We start from the raw sequence: 27154 nt of genomic DNA, 5'->3' as shown, positions 1-27154 counted from the left end.
GCCGATAAATTTAGTGAGACCCTTGAGGTTATGAAAAAGGACCAACTAGAAATTAAGCATACACTGACTGAAATAAAGAATATTATACAGAGTTCCAACAGCAGACTAGAGGATCACAAGAATCAAGTCAAAGATTTGAAATACGAAGAAACAAAAAACACCCAAACGGAAAAACAAAAAGAAAAGAATCCAAAAATATGAAGATAGTGTAAGGAGCCTCTGGGACAACTTCAAGTGTACCAACATCCGAATTATAGGGGTGCCAGAAGAAGAGAGAGAGCAAGATACTGAAAACCTATTTGAAGAAATAATGACAGAAAACTTCCCCTACCTGGTGAAAGAAATAGACTTACAAGTCCAGGAAGTGCAGAGAACCCCAAACAAAAGGAATCCAAAGAGGACCACACCAAGACACATCATAATTTCTCAACAGAAACTATGCAGAACAGAAGGGAGTGGCAAGAAATATTCAAAGTGATCAATAGCAAGAACCTACAACCAAGATTACTTTACCCAGCAAAGCTATCATTCAGAATTGAAGGTCAGATAAAGAGCTTCACAGATAAGAAAAAGCTAAAGGAGATATATGTATTATACATTTAAACCTACTTTCAGTGAAACTATTCCGTCAGTGTTATGACTGAGAGGGCTTTTCAACAGCCTCTTTACCTTCTGTACAATCTGCCTCAGCAACAGATCTAGAATGGAAACTCCCTGTGCATACACTAGGATCACTCTGAGCCCCATAACTCTAGCTCAGATCTCTCTCCTGGTTATTATACCCACCTCTACCTTAGGATGTCCACCTAATGTCCCATGAGCCCTCAAAGTCACAGTTCCTTTCTGTTTGGTTCTTTGCTATATTCCTAACCAGGAAACCTAATATAGCAGGTCAAAAATAATGTTAATTTGTTTATTGCCAATTAGATATCCTCTGCTGGAATCTGTTGCCAATTTTTCTACTGGGCAATCTTTTAGTTCCCTCATAGTCTTTTAAAGTATTCTATTAGTGCTAATTTAATTGGGTATATCTCCTACTAGATTAGGGACATATATCTCTTTCTTCTTTATAAGCCTGACATCAAGAACAATACTGACACAAAATAAAGTGTCAAAATCCATAAGAACAAAATATTCATAAAATAATGCTAACAAAAAAACTCATAAAAAATGCAAGATTGTGAAATGTGGGAGAAAAAGTATTCTTAAAACCAGGAGAGGAAAAGAGGGCAGAAAGTTGGCTTGTTTAGAAGCACTATAACAGGTTAATGTAATACAAAATCCAGAAAAGTGTACTTATAATTACATGGAAAAGAAACCATGCTTAAAATTACATGATTATCAAAAGCAACAATGCCATTTGACTTTTCAGAAAATTATTTTCAGGGTATATCTTATAATAAACACCTTTAAAATATTTTAAATTGAGTTTTAACTCAACATAGTAAGTTCTTTTTAACACTATCCCTTTATACCCTGAAAAATAGAATGCACTTCACCATAGCAACAGTTCTATATCAACTCCTACTCAAGTTAGAAAAAGCGTATGTAAAAGAATCGAATATTCTGGAATATTCCGAGATTCTTGCTGGAATACATCAGTGCATTTATTTTGTAAAAATTTAAATATAAGAGTTAAATGTTTCTTTAAAACATTCTTGTAATTAGGCGCAAAGCTATTTTAGTTTCTCAAATCTGGCTTTATTAAATAGTATAAATATATTATTTAAAAGAAAAAGGAAAAAAATGAAAAAGGTAAAAAAAGAATAAAATCAACATCAAAGATAAAAGCTTGGGATTATACTGGCTGGTGTGTTAGGGGATGGGAACAGAGACAGGAAATGATGTTTAAGTGATTTATAAGTAAAATATAAACTAAGGTACTAAATGCTATAACCATATATTTTCTCAAGAAAAGCTATACCCTACTGGTATTATGGGAACTGAAAATTCTTATGTGCACATAAACTTCCTTTAAAAGATAATAAAAGCATTAGTACTTATTAACTTGGTTTGATAAATTAAGTAATTTACAAATTCCCTAATGAGAATGAACAAGTTTATAGACATGGGGGATTGGGTAATATACTACCAAAAGTCTTTATATGATATAAAAATGTAACATTAAATTAAAAGTAATTCAAAGCATTTCCTTCCACTCACCACCCTGTGGCTAGCCAAATTCACCAGGCGCACATCTTTGTCATCCTTGCTCACAGCCCAAGATGGCTGTTATATTCCCAACCCCCCCTTATGTTCTCGGCTTCCTCCCTCTAATTTCCAGCTGCTCCTCTACATTTAAATTCTTCCGCCGTCCTCTGAAAAATTCCCAAATACTTCTACATTTCTAACCTCATGTCAACATTTCCTTCATAACACCAGCTTAAACTGAAACCTGGCTGTTACTCCCCTGCAATTCTCTCATGTGGAGGCTGAGCTGTTTGCCACATCCTACCTCAAGTATCTCAGGGTTCAGAGGTTCTCCCATATCTGCTTCTTTAGGGCTTTACCATCTCTACTTGTCCTTAGTGCAGACATCTACAAACTGCCAGGTCACCAGTCTCCATCCCTTGATCTATGGTTATCTTGGATGATGTCAACATTCACATGGATGACCTTTCCCAAACTCGTCCCCTGATCTCACCTCCATGGCCATACCTAGGATCTTGCCATCACCCAGAAGAACATGACCTCTGAAATCTGAAAGCCTCCCATCTCATTCTCTGATAAGACCTCTCTCACCTAACTAAGTCTACATATTAAGTCTTTGATCTCATCGCCAGATTAATTTTACTCTAAGTTGACAAAGACTCTCCTTGACCAAACTCTAGTCAGGCCTCAGATCTGTCTTATAAAAACTGCACCAGCTCTGTAAAAATCATTTCCATTACCCTCCTCACATAAGAGACCAGAACGAACAGCTCAACATCACATCCTTAGGATGACTCCATCTCCCCTTAAAGTGCCTGCCTGAGAAAACAGCACAGTCAGTATATTTACTGTTCGTTCCAGCCAAAACCTGGTGATAGGCAGAAGCACCCCAGAGTCCTCTCTTACTTCAGAAAGCTTGCAATTATAAATCTTTTCTCTGCCCCTTTGAGATATAAATCTTCCACCAAGAGCGAGTTCTCAAGGACTTGAGAATCATCTCTTTGAAATATAAACATTTCCTCCCCAGGCCCTGTAGAAGGGTATAAGCACCAGTTGCCAGTTAGTAAACCCAGACAGGTTTCACATTAACCAACCCCCTTTCCTGCTTTTCCACTTCCCTAAATCTGCTCATCACCCTCCCACCCTCACACCATTCCCCCTCCTTGTTCTCTCATTGTACCTTTAAAATGCCCAGTCACTCTGCAAATACAGAAGATGAGTTCAGTTCCTGCTGGACTCTTTACTCTATTGCAATATTACTGAACAAAACTGCCCTTATGACTTTAATTAGCATATGGCTTTCTCTCTCTCTCTCTCTCTCTCTCTCCCCCACTAGTTCACTTTTTCCCCCAGTTTCAATCATTCTCTGGCTAGTACAGTAGTCCCCCCTGATCCGTGGTTTCACTTTCCAGGGTTTCAATTACCCCAGATCAACCAAGGTCCAAAAATATTAAATGGAAAATTCCCAAAATAAACAATTTGTAAGTTCTAAATTGTGTGCCAGTCTGAGTATGGTGAAACTCTTACCATCCTGCTCCATCCTGTCCTGGGTGTGAATCATCCCAAACTAAATTGTAACGGCCTGTCTTCCCTACTAGAATACAAGCTCTCTGAGGATAGCAGTATCTCTGCCTTGCTTACCACTCTCTATCCTAATACTTGCTTCACTACCAGGGCTAAAAAGGCACTTAGTAAGTACATGTTAAAGGAATAGATATTTAGGATCATTAATGTTCTGTAAGACAACGCTAGCCCAAATGACAAAAATTCTCATCACTGAAATCAGCCAAAGCATCTGTGATTTTCTCACAGAATATGTGAATACAGTGGAACCCCAGACAAGGCATATAACACAACACACTAACAGAATTTGCAAAACCATGGTGTGATTCCACTCCAACAGCACTTGTGTGCATTTATAAATATAAAAAGAGCACCAATTTCATATTTTAGCTATCGCCAAAAATTAGTCCATTTAAAGCCAAAATTAAAACTTGGGTAAATTTTTATTTGGTATTTAAAAGTTCCATGTTATCAACCTTTTACTTATTTGGGGCATAATGTAGAACTTACTGACAAATTTGTACTGTTGGGAACATACTGATCCTGTTCTCCCAGCAACACGTCAATCACAGGGTGCCGGCCATTTTTTATGATGATTTTCCTTTCTTCTAGCAGAGTTGGTCTGTAAAAAGAAGCCTGTTTTAATTTACTAGGCATAGGAAATAGCTTTTAAAAATTCTCTGTAAGATAACATGGAAAATTTTTGTGGTCAGTCTTTCAGACAACAAAACCTTAAACAAGGACTTTAGGAACATACATCCAGAATAAGTCTTTGAGTATAAAAGTTAAATTTTTAACTATCATATAAGAATTGGGAAGACAATTGTTATAATAATAGTTCCCTAAAGTATAAACTTTAGCCGTCTTGCAATGGCTCCACTAAACTACCTTTACAAGATTCTTTTATATTTTATATTTCTGTTATCCTCTTAGATATTTTCATTAATTAAAAATTAAATTTCAAATTACTGCTACTTAAATCATTTTCAATAATAAGCATAATAAATAAAATCATATAAAATCATTCCTAGATTTAGTTATTACATTAATGTTGGGACTTGGGGACAGAATGCCTTAAATTTTTCATATTCTATTTAATTAAAACATCTTTCTATGGTCTTTGGTGTCCTTTGGTACATTTTTTGATACAAAGACACTTTTTTTTTTTTTTGCTTTGCTGGTCTTGTTTAATAAGCTTTAAATTTTTTTTTAATCTATAGCTTTATCTATTTATCAGGTCTCAGCATTCTTTGGAAGCTGCTGCATAGATGAGTGAGCTGTTCTCTGTTGCTGAATATTTAGACTGTTCAGATTTTTCCGTTTTAAGCAACACTGTAATGAACACCCTAACCTGTGTCCATATGCCTATGTCCACATGTTTCTCTAAGCTAAAGGAAATTCCTGAAAAGGAATTTCTAAGTCAAAGGGTATGCTTTTGTGTGTGTGTGTGTATGTGTGTGTGTGTGTGTGTGTGTGTGTGTGTAGATAAGAATAGCTACATCAATTTCCTTCCCACCAACAGGATATGAAAGTTGACTTGTTTGTTTATAGCTTCACCTAAAGTTGGTGTTATCAATTTCTAATTTGTAATAATGTGGTAGTGAACTGTGCTATCTCACTGTTTTCATTTGCCCTCATTGACTACCAAGGCTGAACATCTTTTCATCAATTTCTTAGCCATTTGTTGGTCATTTTCATCATAATACCCTGTCAATGATCTCAAGTTCTTTGACACAGAACTTTCACATATAAGTACGTTTCTGAACTTACTCATAACAACAAGAAATACTACTTTCTTAAATACTTAAATTCTTCTTTAAAATATCTGGCTAACAAAACCCTAAGAATGTACACTCACATTTCATAAAAGAAAGTAACTAAAGCATCTTCTCAGTAAACAATTTGAAACCATTGGGAAGAGACATTTGTAATTATAGGAAAAGGACAGTTTCTGAATTTTAGAGTGAAGTCTAAAAATAGAACTTTTATCTAGATGGGTTGTGAATTTACTGTAAAAGAAAAAAATGAAACCATCTGTAGATGATATCAGTTTTAAAATAAAATCTTAGGAGCTCTGCCAAGTGAAATCAATATGTCATATTCATGACACTGACATGATTTCCCTGGAAGGTTCTCACTTAGAATAAAATTTTGAGTGATTTGCTCTGCTCTAAATCTACACTGACTTATTCTGTTGCTATCAAAATTACATAATGACAAAACACTTCCTGACAGAGTAAAAAGCATATGATAATTCACAGAGCTGAGCGGATACACTAGGAAAGGACAGTTACAGCAAAAAAGGTATGAAAATTATACTAATGAAATCTATGGCATGGAGGAAGAACTGAGGAAATCTGAAAAGAATGCAATATTAAACTTGAATAAAATTCTTTTTATTTTATTTTATATTTTTAAAATTGCATCTTTCTCTTTTAACCGCCCCAGAGAAACAGAACATGATCTACATTAGTAAAACAGAATACAAATTGAATAGAAAGACCTAGAATGAGAACTTGTACCTGAAGTAGATAAACTGTCAATGAAAAGAAAAGATTGCAATCAATGAAACCAAATAATCCATTTGAACTAACTGCAATAACTCAAATGCACTAAAATATTTTTAAAAAATGGAAATCTACAAAGTATAAACTTCAGATATTTAGGTTCTAGCTTAAAATACATTTTAGATAAGAGTTTCCTATTCCAGGCCTATTAACACTCAATTATATGGCTGCTAAAAGAAAAAACTGATTGCACTACTTAAAGGCTATGGCATGATTTTTCATTTAAATTTTTTTCAGGTGGATTTTTCTAAATATATGATATACAATTTTGAAATACTTCTTAGCATGTGAAATATTTCCTGAAATTGCCTTATTGATAGGTGCTTTGGAACAATCCTTTTGAGGACAAATAAAAAGTTGGGTAAAATATAGAAAACAGTTACTTGATGGCACCTGGTAACTAACAAGACAGCAAGGAATTACCAGGCCCAGATCTGGGGTAGGACAGAGGCTCAGGGAGGGTACCTGCTGACTTCTGAGGGAAAAGCTGAGGCTGAGCGCTGTGGACACCTCTGCTCTGGACTGGGACACCCAGGGGCTACACAGCAGGCATAGGAGTGCATCTGAAGTAGGAGGTGCAGTCTATGAAATGTTTGAATCGTCTCAAACTCAGATGTGGATTAGGTGATGCCAGATTGTTACACTAGTAAGTGTCTTGAGATGCCTAATAAAAGCAAAGGTGACTCTTTCCGAAGAAATACATCATCAACTTATTTCTATAAGTGATTTTGCAAATACAATACCAAAGAGTAATCAAAACAATCAGGCATTCAATGAAATTATTCAATGAAAATGAGCAGAAGCAAAAGACAACAGAAACAGACTCACAAGATATCTAAATTATCAGACACAGACTTTGAGATAACTATGCTTATTGTGTTATAAAAGACAAAAGATTGAGAACTGACAGAGAACTAAAATTAATTTTTTAAAATAATAAATTATTATGGGAATGGAAAATACAACCCTTAAGTTCAGATATTTTTATTAAACATAAATTTTTTTACTATACTTAATTCTTTCTAATTTTTGAATAATTAAACATCTTTTGATAATAATAGTTATTATTTACTAAGTGCTTATCATTTGCCTGGTCCTGCTTAGAAGTTTCATACATCTTTATCTCATTTAATCTACACAACATCTTCAAGACACAGGCATTATTTTGTCAATGCAGAAGCTGAGCATCAGAGAGGTTAAGTAACTTGCTTAAGGTCAGATGTTAAATAACCAAGCTAGTATTCAAAACCCCATGCCTGTCTGATCCAAAACCTATACTCTGAAGGACTTGCCTCAAATAGAGATTCAAGTTTCCCTTAGCTAATCAAGGGGTCTCTGATATATCTACTGGAAGATGTCAAAAGAAGGGGAAGCATCAAACTGAAAAATCCGGGACCAAATAGTAGATACTCTAAAAATGTCTGTTAATTTTCTGATGAGTCTAGGAATTAATCACATAGTTATACAGTGATGTAATAAGATCTATTTTTACTCCTCAGAGTTTCTGCTAAAACTACATCTCTATAAAGAATTTCTACAACTTTAAGATTTATCCCATTTACTAATTCCTAACTTTACTTCTCATGCCTTTATATGGATATATAAAACTTAAATAAGAGTACATGCCTAATTAGTGACAGAGGGTGGACTAGAACCAGGCCTACGGACAACAAAGCTAGATTCTGATTATTATATCACACTGAAAATTACATTTATGTGTAATAAATAATATGTATATTTAGGTGTACATGTAAATATACACACACACTTCCATGGGAAGAGCGTTATCTGAACACACACTAAGTGCACAGGCTGTAGCCAGTCTTCTGCTTAACTCAGAAACAGAGTCCACTAGGAAAAATCTGCCTCACAAACCTTTGCAACAAGAAAGGACTCCTACTAACATTGCAATACCTAAGAAAGCAAGCAATGAAGGCAGACTCTTACTCTTTCAGAACTAGATTCAGCTAGAGTAAATTTATGTATCTCATTCTTATACATGATTAATAGACTATAACTTTTCCCCATATACTGCACAGCAAAGTTTCAGTTCTAAAATGCCTACAGTTAACTGATTATGCAAATCTTTTTTGTTTGGCTCCTCTGGTGTGACAAGAAATTAGGCAAAAATGCAAATGCAAAGATCCTATTTTAAACAAAACTAGTGTGCCTGACACTGTAGGTACACTCCACATATAAACAGTCAGCAAAACACAATGAAACAAAACAGCAAACCGAGTACATTCCGAATCTATAAATGGCATAGCCAACTCCTTCAACTTTCCTCCCACAAATAAATGCTTTACAATTAATAAAAATATATTTTTGACATCCACTATGGATACTATGCTAGATGCAGAGGACATTTAAATGTTAAAAAAATATATTTGATACAAACTAGAGAGGAAACCAAGATATGAAGGAAGCATGGACAGCAAAACATACCTACTAATATTCAGTGTGCCACAAGCACTGATAGACAATATTTCCTCTGTTTTCTTTTTAGTCCTCACAATAAGCCAGCAAGTTAAACAGTCGCTGTTTCTTAGATGAAAAAACTGAGGCTTTGAGCCACAAAGCCACTGAATATTTGTGCCCCCCTCCCATATTCACATATTGAAACCTAACGTCTAATGTGATGGTATTAGGAGGTGGTTACGTCCTAAGGGCAGAGCCCTCATGAATGGGCCAGTGCTCTTATAAGAGGCCCAGAGAGCCCATGTAGGGAACAGCCCACCAGAGACCCAGAGAGCCACCAGCACGAAATTCCGGCCTAGAGGTCCCACAGGAGTAGGCCTAAGCACAGAGCGCCAGCGGAAGTGGAGCCCCCACAGAGAACCCCCATAGGGGTAGGCCCAGACACAGCACCACCATGGAGACAGGGCCACTGGGACTCCTGGAAACCTGAATCACTGCCCATGGGAACAGGACTGCCCATGGGAACAGGGTCTGAAAGGCAGGACCCACCTCCTACCAGCCCCCAATCCCCAATACCAGTGGGCCTGAAGGACAGAGAATTGAGGGAAAAGATTGGCTCAAGCTTAAGGTTTGGGACTTAAGGAAGAGCAATTTGAGAGCAGTAGGGAGCAATTTACCTCAGAATGACTCATACCTTGAGTGTCACCCATATCTGATTTAGATATTTAAATGAGACTTTTATAATTATAAGGTTAAACATACTAGTACTATACCAAGTGTTCAAGGCAAAGCTAACAAATGAAAGGATTGCACTTTTGTAAAAATGTCACCCACATAAACTTAAAAATTGAAATATATAATACTCACCTCTAGAGTTATCGTGAGCATCTATTTTCATTGTGTTCAGTGATAGAGTGAGAAAGAGAGGAATTTAATTTTAAATCAAGCTCTATGTGTATAATTTTCAGCTTTACCAAGAGTCCAACATATTTGAGTAATTTTAGTATAAAAACACTAAAATTGATAGAACAATGCCTTCTGATCTAAAGCACTGAAATTGGGGGGATGAGAGGGCAGGGAGTATATTACCTGCAGTAGTCTCCTTGCTTAGCAACCTTGGCCAGGGAGAAAATGCAGTCAATAGCTGCTAGGTGATGTACTGCTGTACACAAGGATTGATAATGTTCACCGAAATTCCTACAGAAGCAACAACAAGAAGGTGAGCAAAAATGATTTCTTAGCACCTTATTACCTAAGATAAGCTAAAACAAAATAAACAGTCATAACTAGCAGCTAAGAGAGATGAAAATTATATGGAACTACTTTTCCTATTTAATATAATAATTTGATTACTGGCGCTTCTTTTTGTTTCATTTGGATAGAACTGTATATTTTAAAAACAGCTTCTATACAAAAATGTCTACTATTAACACCATTATTGCACATTTCATCTCACCATGACATTACAGCTTAGAAATAATTAACACAGATGTAGCAATCATTTTCATTTAGTTTTAATATCATCATGAACGACCCAGATGGGTCAGCTTCCTTTTGTGCTTCTCTTCACAGCATCATCCAAACTAGAAATAACAGTTTCAATGTCTTTCACACTGAATTGGAAGCTTCTCCATGGTGGAGTTCATGTCCATCTTAACTATCATTATATCCCTAACATCCAGCCATAACCTTGTCATAATCTTGAAGACAAGAAGAAAAGGACTTTTCTCAGTGATCTGCTATTATCTTATTAAGAGTGCATAGAGAAATTTACTTTCAGATTTGTTTTTTAAAAATAACAGTCATTGCCTCAAATCTTTGGCTAATTAAATAGCTGGGCCCTAACCGGTTTGGCTCAGTGGATAGAGCGTCAGCCTGCGGACTCAGGGGTCCCAGGTTCGATTCCGGTCAGGGGCATGTACCTTGGTTGTGGGCACATCCCCAGCATCCTCTCTGTAAAAAAATCAATAAAATATATTTTTTTAAAAAATAAATAAATAAATAAATAAATAAATAGCTGGTGGTCTAGAAGCTTAAAGGACTCTTTATTGAAAGACTTATTCAGAAAAAATATGGGAATGTACACAGGTTCCTTCTCTCTCTCTGGCCCGATCTCTCTCACTCTCTATCTCTCTCTCTCTCTCTCTCCCTCTCTCTCTTAATTTGTCCTGTTATCTCATAGCACAGGTATCCCTTACATCCTTTTAAAGAATTACTCCCCAAAAGACTTAAGCATTCAGTATAATACTGCTCTTAAAAGAGATTGCTCTATTGTATGGTGGGTTATAGGAACTTTGAGATGCAGTCTGTTTGCTTCTTAAAAACAAAGGGTTTTAGAGTGCTTGCTAGCTTGAAAAGGCCACCAGATTAAGCTGCTACATGACCAGTTATTCTTATATTATCACTATATTGATTTTTTAGAATCTGTAATTTCTGATTTTTCTTGTAGCATTAGAATAAAGTATTTTATGTAAACGACTTTTTTCAGATACTAAAAACATTTTAAGTATCCAGCTTTACTTTTATGTTAACTATATATGAATTAAAAAGTGTATTTACAGCATATTTTATACTTCTCTGAGTACACAGAACGTAATGAACACAATTTGCCTATTTCTCACTGAATTAAAGTGCATCAAAACAAACAACATGAATCCCACTAACAGTGGTAAGAGGCTGTGCTAAATCCCAAACACAAAGGAGACTGGCGCCTGGGAGCAGACAGGCAGTGTTCAGCTGCCACCTTAAAATGCCTCTTAGTTTTGAAGATGCCACATGCTGTGTGAACCTAACACCCCTGGAGCACTTGCCCAGGGGTTATGCCTCATCCTTCCGAGTTGGCGTCAGTTTTTGATCAGACCATTCCTCCACCTGCTGGACTGTGCCCATTCTGTCCCTGTTTCATTACTGACCCATCGGGTCGTCCTATTCTGGCATTCTCTTTTTTGCCAGAGAGCAGCCCCACATGATGTTTCTGCTCTTGCCTCTCTGGACATGAGTATCAAAGGACCTTTGACATTTAAAAAAACAGTCCATTTTCTCTTCCTCTCACTCCATCCTTCTCAGGTCTTGTCACCACAACTCTAACTTGCTAATACACAGCAGCCTTAGGGTGAGGGTAACTGATGACATGAAATGAGTGACACAGTTATCGATGGAGACCATTTCAGTTAAAAAATAGTAATAAAAAGGTAGGGAGGCATAAGGTGATTATTTTGATATGGACAACAATGTTCTTTCTCACATCAATTATATTAAGATGTGAATAAAATAAAAAATGATCATAAACCTCAAACATCATCATCATGATAACTATTATGAAGCCTTGTTTGACTTCTTGGTCTTTGTGCATTTTCTATACTTTGCCAAATTTCTAAAACATTATTCATACTTCGAAAACGACAATATGAAAATTGGGCAATTCGGATAACAATCTGATAGACTGGGTTTATGTCACAACAACATGCAGCTCTACAGCTAAGCCACCAGCCAGCTTAAGGAGGAAGCCAAAGTACTGCAATTTAATCTCTGGTCAGAAGATACTGCTGGTCCACAGAGGGCAGATTAAAACACTCGGGTTCTAAAGCCGTTATGGCAGTTTCCCATCAGATGCTGCTCAATGATACCTGAAGTTAATAAAAATGGAAAATATTTTATTTTTTATTTGTGCTACTGTATGAAAGATACTATAATTCAATTTTTACAGACTATGCAATTGAGAAGATTATTCAATATCCACAGCCTATCTTCTAGAAGAAGGGACTTTTTTTGAGAGAGGGTCCCATTCATAGAATTTCTTCCAGTCTTGATTTCTTGCAATATTTTAATCAAAAGTAATATGACCAATGCACAACAGTTAGTATATCAGTAAGAGACAAATACACTTGTAATAGCTGGTATTCAATCCTCTGATGTCAGGTTCGTGAATGTTTTAAATGACATCATATTCACACCATCTGGCGCCTCGATTAACAGTGCACATAACAATCAACGCTGTTCTCAAGTGGGAGCTCTAGCTGCAAATGCTCGTAACTACATTTCAGCCAGTATTCTTTTTCAGATAAAAACTTGAATGTATTTTTCTCATTTTGAAAGTAATATATGTACTAGTATATTACATAAACTTCTGAAATCATTACTAGTATTTACAAAGTAAATTAAAATATCCAGAAACCTTTCCATTCAGAAATAATCAGGTGATATTTGAGACTCTGTATGTGTGTGTGTGTGTGTGTGTGTGTGTGTGTGTGGTGTGTGTGAATAGATATTTCTCCAAAGAATATAAACAAATGGACAATAATCATATTAACATAAACATATATTTGATTGTTTAAAATATAAAGATTTAGATGCTGTGCCTATATATGAATTTTCACATACAGAACTGTATTATGCTTCAATACTGTTTTGCACACTTCACTTAATATGTCATGAGTATCATAATCTCCTGTTATGTCATATTTAATGTTGGCTCACTCTTGGCAGTTTCTCACTTGCAACAGATGGTATAATGCAAGCAGATTCTCCTGGGTGAACTTGACAGAACAGTCCAGGAAGAGGGCTGACACAGTAAGAAAGGTTTGAGGTCATGGTTTGGTGTATTAATAGAAGGGAACAGGAGAGGCAGGGGCCAATCAAAGATATTTAGGAAGGGAAAGAAACAAATGGGAATTTGATAAGAAATAAAGGGAGAAGGAAGAAAAGCAATCGAGGAGAAGGCCCCCATTTTTAACCGGGAGACTGAGCCTTCTCTAGTCTAAAATAATGACAAGGGAGAACGTAACCCAATTTATCAAGTCATGTATACTATGACTAGAATGAATATGACTTACATCACCAAATCCCAGAACCCTAGGATGTGGCCCTGGAAGCTTGAAGGAAGTAATTTGAGTCCAATTTTCATGTTCTCAGTGATACTACTAAGGGGAAAGCCAAGAGAACTGAGATTCAAGGGCCCTGAAAACCCTTAAAATGGGAAATTGCAAGTAAATAGAGAAAGGAGCAGAATAAACCAAATTTCTGTTCCTGGATGCAAGACTCTGAGTCAAGATAACCTCAAAAGACTCAGGATAAGTAAATTAGAATCTCTTCCTGACCCTATAATTGAAGACTTCCCTGGGCAAAAAGAAACACAAACCTTTTAAAAACTGTCACATAATATCTCTTTGGTTCTTTTTTTCCCCCCCACTTGTCAGATTGGTTACTTTAAATATATATAAAGTCCCTGGAGAAACTTGCTGAATATTTGCTGTTGAAGTTTTTAAAGAGAACGACCAAGAGAGATTTTTGTTTAGAGAGGTGCCTACGAATTGACCTTGGGCAGGCTTGACAGCCTGAGGGCAAAGGGTACAGATGTCACTATCAGGCACCCTGGCTTGAATCTGTGCTCCAATCCTTAACCTATAAGCTACTTCATATTTCTGCATCTCATTCTATTTGTTTTTAAATCGAGGGTGACAAATCTTAACTCACAGGGCTCTTGTGAGGAATAATGAGCGAGTATGTATTAAAGTGCTTAGATGAGTGGTGGTTTAGAGCCAGCGCCTACGGACTCATGAAAGTCATTTGTGCACATCTCTTCCCAGCTCCTGTCCACGGTAGCTTAAAATCAGTCATGGTGAAAATATTTACACTGCAGAAATCGGCAAACCCCACAAGCACTACTACTGTTCCAGAGAGCTGGCTGTTAACCATTTACCAACACACTACTGACTTCAATGTGTCAGCATGAACAATGACTATTAATAAATCCAGAATATAACATATTCTTTAAGGCAACGGCAAACACTCTTCAAAAGAAATCTCGTATTATAAAAAACAAAAAGGTGGGGAACCTTTTTGTTTTTCACAATTCTAGATTCAAATAGACTAAAGAAATAACATAACCAAATGCAATGTACAAAAGTTGATTAGATCTTTCATTTAAAAATTTGAGGGAGGTAACTAAATATATTCTTAAATTAATATTAATTTTCTGCCCAGCTAGTGTGGCTCAGAAGTTGAGCATTGACCCAGGAACCAAGAGGTCACCACTTCAATTCCCAGTCAGGGCGCATGGCCAGGTTGCAGGCTTGATCCCCAGTGGGGGCATGCAGGAAGCAGCTGATCGATGATGTTCCTCTCTCATCGATGTTTCTATCTCTCTCTCCCTCTCCCTTCCCCTCTCTCTAAAAAAGTCAATAAAAACATATTTTTAAATTAATTTAAAAATATATATATTAATTTTTCTTAGGTATGGTAATGGTATTAAGATTATATAGCAGCATATCCTTATTTTTAGAAAATGTATGCTTAAATATTTAGGGGTGAAGTGTTCTGATATCTAAAACTTACTTTCAAACGTTTCAGGGGGAAAAAGCGTATGAGAGATATAAGACAAATACGGCAAAAGATTAACGCTTTTAGGTTAACCTTCAGGGTACATAGGTATTCATTTCAACTATCCCACAGATTTAAATTTTTTCAAAATAAAAAGTTAGGGAGGAAACAAAACAATTAACCCACACTTGTCCAACTCTGAAAATGTTAAGCCTTTATATAAGAAAAGTAAACAAAGTCCAAGGTAGATTTTCAAAAAGATGACTCTACTAAACATCCTTAGCAACAAAATGTTAGCACAGTAACAATAGAGTATATTTGGTCTCTCGTCAAAGACTAAAATGAGCTTACATTTCAATGGATTAAAAATAAAATCAGAGGACACATGTACTCAACTATTTTATGGCAGGTCACAAGCAGTAATCCCTACTTTTCTTTTTGATGGAAAGATTTTCCGGTCTATTTCTCATAGCAAAAAGTCATATTATGTTTTTCATTGTAAACTCACTCTAGAAAATCAAGCCATTCAGCATTGCAGTCAAGGACTAGCTGCTCCCGGAGCTGATTCAGATGTCTGTAATTTTCTACAATAAAAGGAGAGTGGAAGCGGCTCACAGCTTTTGTGCTAAAAGAGGGGAAAACATAAATAGGAAATCAAGGTTACTAAAAAATCAGTAATGCCATCTCTTCACAAAATTAAAGTAGTTATTTATTATTCTCTGATGAACCTTGAAAGTAAATAGCTGTAAACAGAATATTCTTTAATTATGGCCCTGAACTCTGGATTCCAAAGATCGTTGTTGTAAATAAAGTACTTGGAGTTCACAGGACTTGTTCAGGAAGCTTTTAAAATGCATTTTAAATTATATCCATATGGCAAAGTCAAAGTTTAGAATTTTCATTTCATAAGCAGAAAGCTTTTTCTTTAAGTTATACTAAATAAAAATGTTTGCTTTAAAAAAAAAAAAGATCAGAAGCAAATATGGCAAAGTAAGTCCTGCCAAAGATGGAAACTGGATACATTGGTGAAGGCCATACTAGTCTTTATATTTTATACTTTTCTGTGTCATTAAAGCATTTCCATGAAAAAAAAAATAAAGCATTACAAAAATAGCAATGCATAAATTCAGGAAGCAAAGAGGAGTTCTTCGTGGTCTAACTGTAGATGCATGGTGACCCTGGATGGGAAGAAATACCCTGTGCTCCTCCTCTGGGCTTGCGTGTAATCTCTGCTTCTTCAAGAAGCTGTAGAGCACATGAGGGGATGCCGTGGGTCCCCAGTCAGAGAATCTGGGCCAAGGCCCCAACTCTGCCACTTACTATATGACTTTGGGCAAAAATAACTGACCTCTAACCATCAATTTCCTCATCTATAAAATGGGCATAATAACAGCATCTACCTCACAGGTACTGTTGAAAGGATCAACTAGATAGAGGTTAAGAGTATCTCTGTCATTAGTATCAATGTTAGGATTTGTTCTGTGGTGGTCGTGGTGGTTATTACTGCTGTTGATATTATTACTATAATGAGACCTTCACAAAGAAAAGGTCAGGGTTGAGTGATAAGCAAGTGATGACAGAATGTATTCTGACCTTTGCTCCCCACTCCTGCAATACGCTGTCATAGTTATCTTTAATGTGGCAAGTTACTGGACTAGGGGTAACCCTTTCAGATTAAAATCTGACTAATGCTACTTTAATCTATCCCTGTCAGGACTCCAATGGCCAAACAATAGATAAAAAAATGCTAATGAAGCTTCCCCAAACTATCTTGTTTATTCATTCAATTTACATCACTGCAGGTTCAAAAGTTGCTGGCACGGATTTATGCTTTGTCTGTTGCTTTTAAATTAGCTCATCTAGATTTTTATGCAAATATATTTATCATAGCTTTCTCTTCTGACCAAATTTCAGTTACTGTTCTACATAGACTAACATGATTTTTAGCCATTTCTCTTCATAAAGCATATTTCCATTCATTAGCTGTAGTACAGGACAAAAGTAAATAAAGGAAAAAATGCCTGCAAGAAGAAAACAATACCCCCTAAAATTAACAACAGTCAAATCTCAATTATAGCTTCTGGTAACATGGGGGGAGAGGGGGAGAAAGATGGTATTTAGAGCTAAGAAACCCATAATTGTATCTTCAACATCCTTTGATAGTGGCAATTGATAATAGTTTTTTTAATTACAATACTAAATTAATAACCATCCACACATCATGTCAAGATTTTTTTCCAGTCTTAACAGAGTTCCTTCATACCACCACCAGCTATAGCCACTCTTCTACTATCTAAAGCAAATGTAACATTTTCATCTCAAATTCATGCAAGCATATTAATAACAGTAGCAATAAATATTCCATAAAGCACAGGGGATTAATCCTCTTGGGGATTAATGCCTAACCAAGGAGAAAACACAGTCTCAATGCAGTCCTCTAATTTTGTTTTTGATTAATTTATTTTCATCAATTTATGATGTAACTCACAGAAAAGATTTAATGAACTATTACAACTATGTGCCATGGAAAGCATAGAGAATAAAGAAATGCAGAGCTTAGGGAAGTAGAAAATGGGATTTCAGCTTCATAAAAGAAATGTCAGGTATGGCATTCATCAAGAAGTTCAAGCAGCCGAAACCGGTTTGGCTCAGTGGATAGAGCATCGGCCTGCGGACTGAAAGGTCCCGGGTTCGATTCCAGTCAAGGGCATGTACCTGGGTTGTGGGCACATCCCCAGTAGGAGATGTGCAGGAGGCAGCTGATCGATGTTTCTAACTCTCTATCTCTCTCCCTTCCTCTCTGTAAAAAATCAATAAAATATATTTAAAAAAAAAAAAAAAGTTCAAGCAACCAAATTAGTCTTATAATTAAAGGTCCCTCAACTTTTTTCTCTCACGTGTTTAAAGTGTACTCTGACGTATAAAAAACAGTAATTTACAAAATAAGAAAACAAATGTTTACAAGTAAAATGCCCTTAGGAAAAAATGTTTTAAAATTCATGATAAAAAGAATGAAAAATAATTTTTCTTTGGTTAAAGCTCCATTTAAAAAAATGGTAAGAATTGCTTTTTATGAAAAGGATGTGGTTATTATTAATCAGTAGCACACAGATATATAAAAGTCATTTTAATTCATGTTAATATAAAAATATATATTATCAAACCTACCTTCCAACTTTAATCCAATCAGTTGGTATACAAGCTACAGCAGAGTTCTTTATTTCAATCATAAACTAAAACACATATAAATAAAAAATAGATTTTTAAATGATTAACCATTATATTTTAAAGCTTCCTCAATAAATATTATTCTAAACAAATAAATCCAGTATTATTCTCGGGAGAGTTTATATAAGTCCATACAATCAAATATTATTAACTGTGGTTCCAATATTGGAGATAAAGTACAATTTGTATTGAGCCATAAGTTTGTAACAGAGGAGATAATTTGACACGTTAATGTTTATAACATTGTTTTGTGCATACTACAAATGGTGATTTTTTTCATCAATGACATATTTCGTTTATTAGTACCCACTTACGTTAGAAAGTCTATTACTTGGTAAAAATACTGAATTTCTAAGTACAGATGTTCAATTATTGGATGTTATACAAGTTTGAGATATGGTCCCTTCTCTATTCTGAACAGAAGAGGATTTATTATAATAGCTTTTATCCAAGGAACCTGAGTCCTCTAAAAGTATCCTCATAAAGAAAGCACTGACTTCCCCAATTATTAAGGAAGATATTTCTCCCCATGAGTGCTTTATGTTATATAAACTATATCTTTATAGATCCAACTGTGGTCTACAAGACAGCTTTTCTGAAATCAGCCAAAAAGCAAGTGAAATCAAGTTCTCTCACACCTTTCATTTTTAGCATTCATTATAGATCATCTCATCTTCCTGCTCCCATTCCTGTATTATTGCGATGAAATTCAATATTTTATTCAAATAAATAAACCTATTTTGTACAGGATGGAACCCAGAAGCTCTGTGGCCACCACTACTTTTGAGATGGCTATACGAACTTTTTTACACTAATTAGTTTTATAACATTTGGGGTACTTATAATCTGCTTATTATTAACTAAAGGCCCACTGCATGAAATTTGTGCATGGGTAGGGTCCCTAGGCCTGGCTGGCGATCAGGGCCAATCGGGGCCTTCTGGCTGCTGGCCAGGGCCTTCCTTCCCTGGCTGCCAGCACAGCCCCTCCAGCAAGCCACACGCTGAACCAATACAGATGCAAGACAGAGTGGGAGTCAGGAGAGCCCACGTGGTCCTGCTGCTTGTTAAGCTCCTGGGCCACTTCCTCAGGAGCTTTTATATATACATAGATAGTATCAGCCTGGCTCTTGAGTTTACTTTTTTAATAACAGAAACATTGTAGCTTTTACATTAATTATACTACCAATTAATAGTCAATTTTAAGAAATTTTGTTCTTAGCAAAAAATTTTTAACTAATTATGTCCTCTTGTTTAAAGAGGAATTAATAAGTTCAAATCTGCCACACCCAGTTAAACAGTTAAGAGTGAAGAGTCCAAAAAAGTCCACTTTGGCTACAAAAAGTGAGGGGAAAAATACATAAAATAAATATCATGGATAAGAATTATAAAATCTCTTTAAAACTATGCTAAAAAAAATTCTGGTTAAATATTATTTTTAAATGTTCTATGAGAAGACATATTGGTCTTTTGATAAAATAATTCTGGGAAGAGTTATTTATGCCAAAAGTAAACCAAAAAATTTGGGAACATATTGGATCACTAACATTCAGGAAGGACACATCTAGATCAAAATGACTAACACAGAGCTCCATGGCGGTGATGAAGGGTGGTAAAATTTTTGAAAAGAAGCCCAAACTGCTTCAGTGAGGTCACTGGGCGGCCAGCTAGGTAAGTACATAATTTGAAGTAATTGGCCATGACAACGCTGGATTCAAATCTGTGTCTTATACACATTACAAACCACTACAGGTCACAGCCCCTTGGAGCAGCTTATGAACAGTTTGGAGCATAACCCTTCAGTCAGTAAGTATCCAGGGTGTACCCTAAGGAGCACAGCCACTCCAGCAAGCCACACGCTGAACCAATACAGATGCAAGACAGAGTGGGAGTCAGGAGAGCCCACGTGGTCCTGCTGCTTGTTAAGCTCCTGGGCCACTTCCTCAGGAGCTTTTATATATACATAGATAGTATCAGCCTGGCTCTTGAGTTTACTTTTTTAATAACAGAAACATTGTAGCTTTTACATTAATTATACTACCAATTAATAGTCAATTTTAAGAATTTTTGTTCTTAGCCACATCCTGTTTCCTCACTTTCTCCAGTGGTCCCAGGTTTTCAGCCTGTGTTTCTCCTCAGAATTATCATCAAACAAGAGGCCTGGTGCATGGATTTGTGCACCGGTGGGGTCCCTCAGCCTGGCCTGTGGGAATCGGGCCAAAACTGCCTCTCCGACATCCCCCGAGGGGTCCCGGATTGCGAGAGGGCGGTTCTCGGGTGACGCACCCTGGAATCAGGCTCCCTCCTCTCTGGTTCCAGGTGCGTCACCCGAGAACTGCAGTTGCCAAGTCACCACAGCTTGGCAGCTCCTGCATTGAGCATCTGCCCCCTGGTGGTCAGTGTGCATCATAGCTACCGGTTGGAGCGTCTGCCCCCTGGTGGTCATTGCACCTCATAGCTACTGGTCGAATGGTCGGACAGTTGCTTAGGCTTTTATATAGATAGCAGATTTTCCCTCTTCTCCACTGATTACGGAAGAAGAGATTCACTATTGCCTTTTATAAACATTCTAAGAATGGGCAGAGAGGCCTTTTTTTTAAAGCTTTTGTTGTTAAAGAAAAGAAAACCAACTGAAATGGAAAGTAACATATATTTCAGAAATCTTAGAAAGTCCTCACAGCAACTTTCCCTGCTCTATGGTTCCTGACTGTTTCTTAGATGTTGCTGTGAGAAGTCTGTCTTGATTTAGCAATCTTTCAGATGCTTCTCCTGGACCCAATGCTGTCTTGGGTAAATGTCAGATGATGTTACTCAAACTATAGCCTGTGGTATCACTGGGTTGGCATCATTGCGAAGTTTGCTGAAATTCTCAACTCACCCCAGAAACTGCTTTCTGTTTTCTCCAACACCACACTTACCCCAACCCTCCCCCCTTTTCTTTCTCACCCTCTCTTAAGAATTTTCAACTGTTGTTTTTTTGTTTTTTAATGTAGAAGTAAGATTTAACAGAGAATGCTTTCCACATCTTAAATACACTAAGCAGATATTTGGATGTGCTGCATGCTATAAATTAATGCATTTTTTCTAAAGATTTTTCTCTCAAATTTCTTTTCTTTTCCTTAAGAATAATAATATTGCCCTGACTGGTTTGGCTCAGTGGATAGAGTGTTGGCCTGCGGACTTAAGGGTCCCGGGTTCGATTCCAGTCAAGGGCATGTACCTTGCTTGGTTGCAGGCACATCCTCTCTCTCAACGATGTTTCTAACTCTCTTTCCCTCTCCCTTCCTCTCTGTAAAAAATCAATAAAATATATATATTTTTTTAAAAGAATAATAATATTTATCAATACTACTGCAAATTTAAATATCACTCCATATCCACTCCATGTTTAATTCAAGTTTAAGAGAGAATTCTCTGTATACATAAAATATGACAGAGGTCATAACAGAAGCACTGAACTATGTAAAGCTATGTAAGTTTCTAATTTCATTATTTCCTTATAAACAAATACTTTCAGAGTCAGAGACACTAAGGCACCATAGTCAATAAGGCTTAAAATTCTAATGAGTATACAAAAACTGGGAACAGGTGAAAATGAATGTTGTCGAAAGTAACCCTGGCTTGACAGTCTATTTACCTATTTAAATATCCATGTACCATTTGCACTGCTATAAACAGGTTTATAAAGATTATTACAAAAGTTATTGTACAGAAGTAAAACTTCAGACAGAAAAGAAGGGTATAAAATAGAAGCACATGTATATAAAATAAGGGTTTTTCTCCTTTTCTCCCTCACTGATCAGAAGTAATCATATTTGATGAAGTTTGTTCTTAGTCCTTTAAGTATCTCAAAATAATTTGCTGATATATCTTTAGTACAAATTTTTAACAGAATTTGATTATAACAATGCCGACTAGTTAGACTTCATTGGTGTTTATTTAGAATCACTAATTCTCAAAAATGTCATAGAAGTGATTCTACATTAATTTGTACTATTAAAATTCTAATAGTAGGAGGTTTTTAAAAACCAATGAGATTCCATTCTACTGTTAATAACTAAGAAATTTCTCACCTCAAATTCATCACTGAAAACCTATCTTAGTGAGATAGGTTTACTAGGTTAAGTGAAGAATAAGATAATCTATCTCCCTCCCTAATCATTTGTAATCCAATTACTTCATCTCCACGTGGTGCTTTTTCTTAAACTTCAATGCTACACTGATAAAAATAAAATAAAATAACTAATTTAGTATCCTTTATGAGTTCCTCATTATTTTTACTTAAAAACTGCCAATCGATTCCAGGACTGCCTTCCCAAGATTTAAGTTTTATTTTAGTTTGAATAGTATGAGCTCTAAAATGTCTGGATTAAATAAAATCCATGATGTTGAGAATCCCTTATGTTGATATCTATGAGTAGAGTGAAATAATGACATGGTAGAAAGAGTCAGGCAGAACTAGGATGGAATTGGGCTTCTGACTTACCTACATACTCCAGTTTTCTTTCCGGCAAAACTGGAAAAACCACTTCTTGTGTTGTTACAAGGATTAAATTTGATAACATATGCAAAGCGTTTAGCATCATTCTAGACTTTAACAAGTGCTGGTTAATGTAAACTATATTACTACTACTACTACTACTACTACTATTATTATTATTATTATTATTATTTGAGTAACATTTGTGTAGTGCTTTATGATTAGAAAGCACATTCACATATTTTAGCACAATTGGTCTTCATGGTAGACTCATGACGAAGGTGACCCTTCCATGGTCACACAGCATGTGAGTGCAAGGACTGACACTTAAACTCGGCTTTCCCCATGGTAACACCAGCTAATCACTTTTCTACTACATATCTTTTATTAATGTTACTAAGCAGTTTGGATCATCTCATTTCAATAAATAGCCAGAAGAGTGGCACTAAGGTCACTTATCACTTTGCAAGGTCATGATTGCATGGTGAAACCAAGACATACAATTAAATATTTGGTATTTGCCTGTTCAGGGGGGAGGGGGGGAGAAAAAGTAGGAATACTGTCAATAATTGTTCTGTGATATAGAGCTCCATGTGGAATGCACTGTAAAATGTCTGCCTGAGGATAATATAACATCTTAATAATTTTAGTCCAGAACACAGGCTGACTTAATGTCTGTTAAGTGGCATAAGATTAATAAACATTCCTCCATTAGAATCTTTATCTTTTATTAAACATAAGATCTAGAAGAGGCATGCCTCGATACTCAGAACAGGACCAAAAGGTACAACCACACTTTAAAAAAAATAGTTTTTCCAGGTTCTCATTCAGAATTAACATCAAACTTTAACTGAAGTACACGTACCAAAAACACATTCTAAACAGCACCATAACCCCATGGAAGTCTCACTAAGATAGGTTTTCACTGTAGTTTGCTTTTGGTTTGTTAGCACCTACACTCCTAACTTCAGAAGGAAGCCCTGCCAATAATCACTATGTGATCAACACAAGTGGTTCACTTCGGTCATTTCGTCATCTGCAAACAAGGAACCAAAGACTAACAGCTCTCCCCTGGATTTAGGATAAATGAATCCTGTAAGTCACTATTTACAACAATCAATTCAACGGCTAATATTAAAGTACATGCAACATTAAGTTGCATGGTTTTACCAAGTTGATCTACTACAGTAAATAAACAAAATACTTATTAAAATAATTCTTATCGAAACAAAATATTACAACATATTTCTAAGGAACAAAACAGGAAATCTGAACAAAATAATGTTTTCATTCTATCCTCATATTTTTATTTATATTTTAAAACAGATTTTACAATAAAAGTATTTTTGACGTTACCTCCTGTCCTGATACTGTCACATATTGTGCAGAAGGATTTTTCAGTATTTTTCTTATTTCTTGCAAATGTATTTGGATCTTGTCAGTAACTCCTTGAATTTCATCCTTCCTCTTTTTTATTAAAGGGAAATCAGAAAGGTCTTTGAATAATTCAGTTTTATCCCCAATTCTAAAAAATAAAAAATGCAAATATATATATTGAAGCATATCACTTATACCAGTTATCAATTCTTTTTTGCAGCATGATGTAAACCCAAAAGGTTGAAAGTCTGGAAAACTGCCACTAAATATTTATGGGTACATTTCTTTGAAAACAAACAAAATTACCCTAATACCATTTTCATTTTGCAAGCTCATGATTCCAATGGTAAAAAACCAATATGCATTGTTTGCCTATTCAGAAAATAAACACAAACATAAATACTGTCAATTCCTCTTTCTTTTATATAGAGTTCTTTGTGGGATGAATGTAAAAGGACTGCTTATTTAAGGATAACTTTGCTTGTCATTTCTAAATATAAGGCCGACCAACCCTGGATTTCTAGCAAATGAGTACAAGATGCCATCTGACACCTGAATATTTTCACCATCTGATACCTGAGTAAGTACTGCATCTATCCTAGATGGTGAACTGCCTAAATTTTAGATAGCAAAGTGTAACTTCTAGCTGTAAAACAGCCTTTAGTATCCAATCACAATTCTAATTTCACATGCAATTTCTTGCATTACTTTTAGTAAAATTTAAGAATCCACAAATCAAATGGCAAACGCATTAGGACAAGCAAATTAAAACCTCCACCACTGGAAAGAAAGAACTGAGTTTGCTACTTACTTGGCAGCTTGTTCATTAAGGATTTTTAAGTAATGCTCCACTGGACGGAGGAGTTCAGGAATTTCTAAAATAAATGTCCGGAGCAGGTCTGACTGAACATGGGAATTCACAGCCGGTATTAATGCTTGAAATTCTGACTTCAGGTGATAAAGGGTTTTGACAATCAAGAAGAACTCTTTGGTAGAACACTGAAAATATAAATAGTTTTTACCCAGATAGCACATAATACATGAAAATAAAATTTAATTTGTGATCTACTTAAAGTTAGAATCAGAATAAAAGAAAGTTTTAATTTATTTTATAAACTATATAATTGAAATAAAATACTGCTGATGCCTTCTAAAAGTCAAATCAATAGTTTAAATTCTTTATAAAATAATATTTTAAAGCTATAAGGAAAAAAATTTGAGACAGAAATAGTAAAGCCAATAGTTGCTCAACAGTTTTTCATTTTCAAATACACTGAACACATAGCAAAAATACAGTAAACAATGTCAAAAATATGAAGGACAATTCTGGGGAAATATCTGTAAGACATATGGGAGATGAAGGACAAATCCCCCCAAATATATTGAGCTCTTACAAATCTTACATGAAGAAGATGAGTAATCCAAAGAATAATGGCTAAATGAACTGACTATGCAGCTCATAAAAAAAGAATGTCCAATAAGCACATGATTAACCACACATATAACTAGGCCAAGCAAATTAAAAATACAGAATAGCATTTTTCACATATCAGGATGTCAAAAATTTTAAAGCTTGATAATGACCATGTCATACAGAGTGTAAAAAAGAGACATTTTTATATACTATTCATAGAGAGATAACCTTTTTGAAGGACAATTTGACACATCATCACAATAAAAAAGTGCACATATCCTTTGACTAAGCATTATACTTTTAAGAATTTAACTAAAATAGTATAGCAAGCAGTGAAAATATATGTATCTGAATATTTATAGTAAATTGTTTATAATAACACTAAAAGGATAAATAAGAAACCAATATCCAGCAACTGAAGTATTAGAAAAAAATCACACAAGGTGTGAAACAGTTTAAAAATTCAGACATGTGTACATACTGATGTATAAATTGATATGGAACTTCATAATTTCAACATATATTAATTATACATATATATTTTTTCAAAGTAAAATTTCATTTGTGATTCTTTAAATTACATGCATTGTTCTATAGAAATAAAAGTATAAATTAAAAATTTCTAGAAAGGTACATATGTAATTTACTCTCGATAGTGGGTATGTGAGGATGGTAAAGGAAGATTTTTCACTCTCTTTCATACCCGTGTACACTGCTGTAATCTTTTATAGAGCATGAATACTTTTTACACTGGAGCTTCTGAAAAAGAGAATGGGCTATTTAATTTCACGTGCATCTAATTTCTCTCTATCTTGAAACTACAGTCGAAGACTGCTTAAAAAGGCAGTACACCAAAAGAATAACCAGGAGAAAAGACAACAGCAACAATATCTTATATCACTTCTCAGCCTTTTGGCTGAGATCAACTGCATCAACATCTTAGAACAAGCACTGGCCGGGAGTTTGACATGCTTGTCTTAGACGTTCTAAGTAAATAGATAAGTGGTAACTGACTTTGAAGACTCAAAATATTTTCATCATAAGCTGGCCCTGAGGAAAACTAGGATCCAGCTTGAGATACAACAAGAGTCCTAAAATACTCAGGAAATGGTGGCACAAATTACCCTTGTAAGTGACATTGAGGGGAGAGGGAGGAAATGATTGGTTGAAAGTGACTTAAGAAGTAATTAAATCCCTCAATCTCCTATTCCTCTCCCTGCCACTGGGCAACCACCACTCTCCCACACTACAGAAGACTAATTTCGTTTCTGGAGAAGTTAAAACATAGACTATCCTGAACCAGCCTCAGGCACGGTGAAAGATGAAGGTACCACCAATAGCAAGGGATTAAAAGAACAGTGACAAACTAAACACTGAGATTCCCAGTTGTCCCCCTCTACATCCCAGAATATTGTTAGCTAGTCAGGAGGCTGAAAGACTATCTGGGGAAGCTCACAAGCCCAAGAGGAAAATTCTAAGATACTATAATAGCTAAGATCTGGAAGCAGCCCAAGTGCCCATCAATAGATGAGTGGATAAAAAAAGCTGTGGTACATATACACTATGGAATACTATGCAGCTATAAAATGGAAGGATCTCTTACCCTTTGAGACAGCATGGAGGGACCTGGAGAGTATTACA

The 27154-nt window shown here is 35.7% G+C and overlaps 1 protein-coding gene across 1 annotated transcript in view; it reads right to left on the bottom strand.

Annotated features, from left to right (window-relative positions):
• The window catches only part of MSH3 (mutS homolog 3), a 127301-nt gene that overhangs the window by 23754 nt on the left and 76393 nt on the right, over positions 1 to 27154 (bottom strand). The window contains exons 14-19 of the mRNA XM_014550665.1: positions 24911 to 25098; positions 24079 to 24247; positions 18186 to 18250; positions 15526 to 15642; positions 9789 to 9896; positions 4225 to 4336 (exon numbers count right to left, since the gene is read on the bottom strand). Of these exons, the coding sequence (XP_014406151.1) occupies positions 4225 to 4336; positions 9789 to 9896; positions 15526 to 15642; positions 18186 to 18250; positions 24079 to 24247; positions 24911 to 25098 (759 nt within the window). The remainder of the gene's footprint in view (positions 1 to 4224; positions 4337 to 9788; positions 9897 to 15525; positions 15643 to 18185; positions 18251 to 24078; positions 24248 to 24910; positions 25099 to 27154) is intronic.

The sequence above is a fragment of the Myotis brandtii genome, unplaced genomic scaffold (genome assembly GCF_000412655.1).
Source record: "Myotis brandtii unplaced genomic scaffold, ASM41265v1 scaffold115, whole genome shotgun sequence".
Classification (NCBI taxonomy): domain Eukaryota; kingdom Metazoa; phylum Chordata; class Mammalia; order Chiroptera; family Vespertilionidae; genus Myotis; species Myotis brandtii.
Note: the sequence above shows the minus strand (reverse complement) of the source record. Positions and strands in the feature narration are given on the sequence as shown.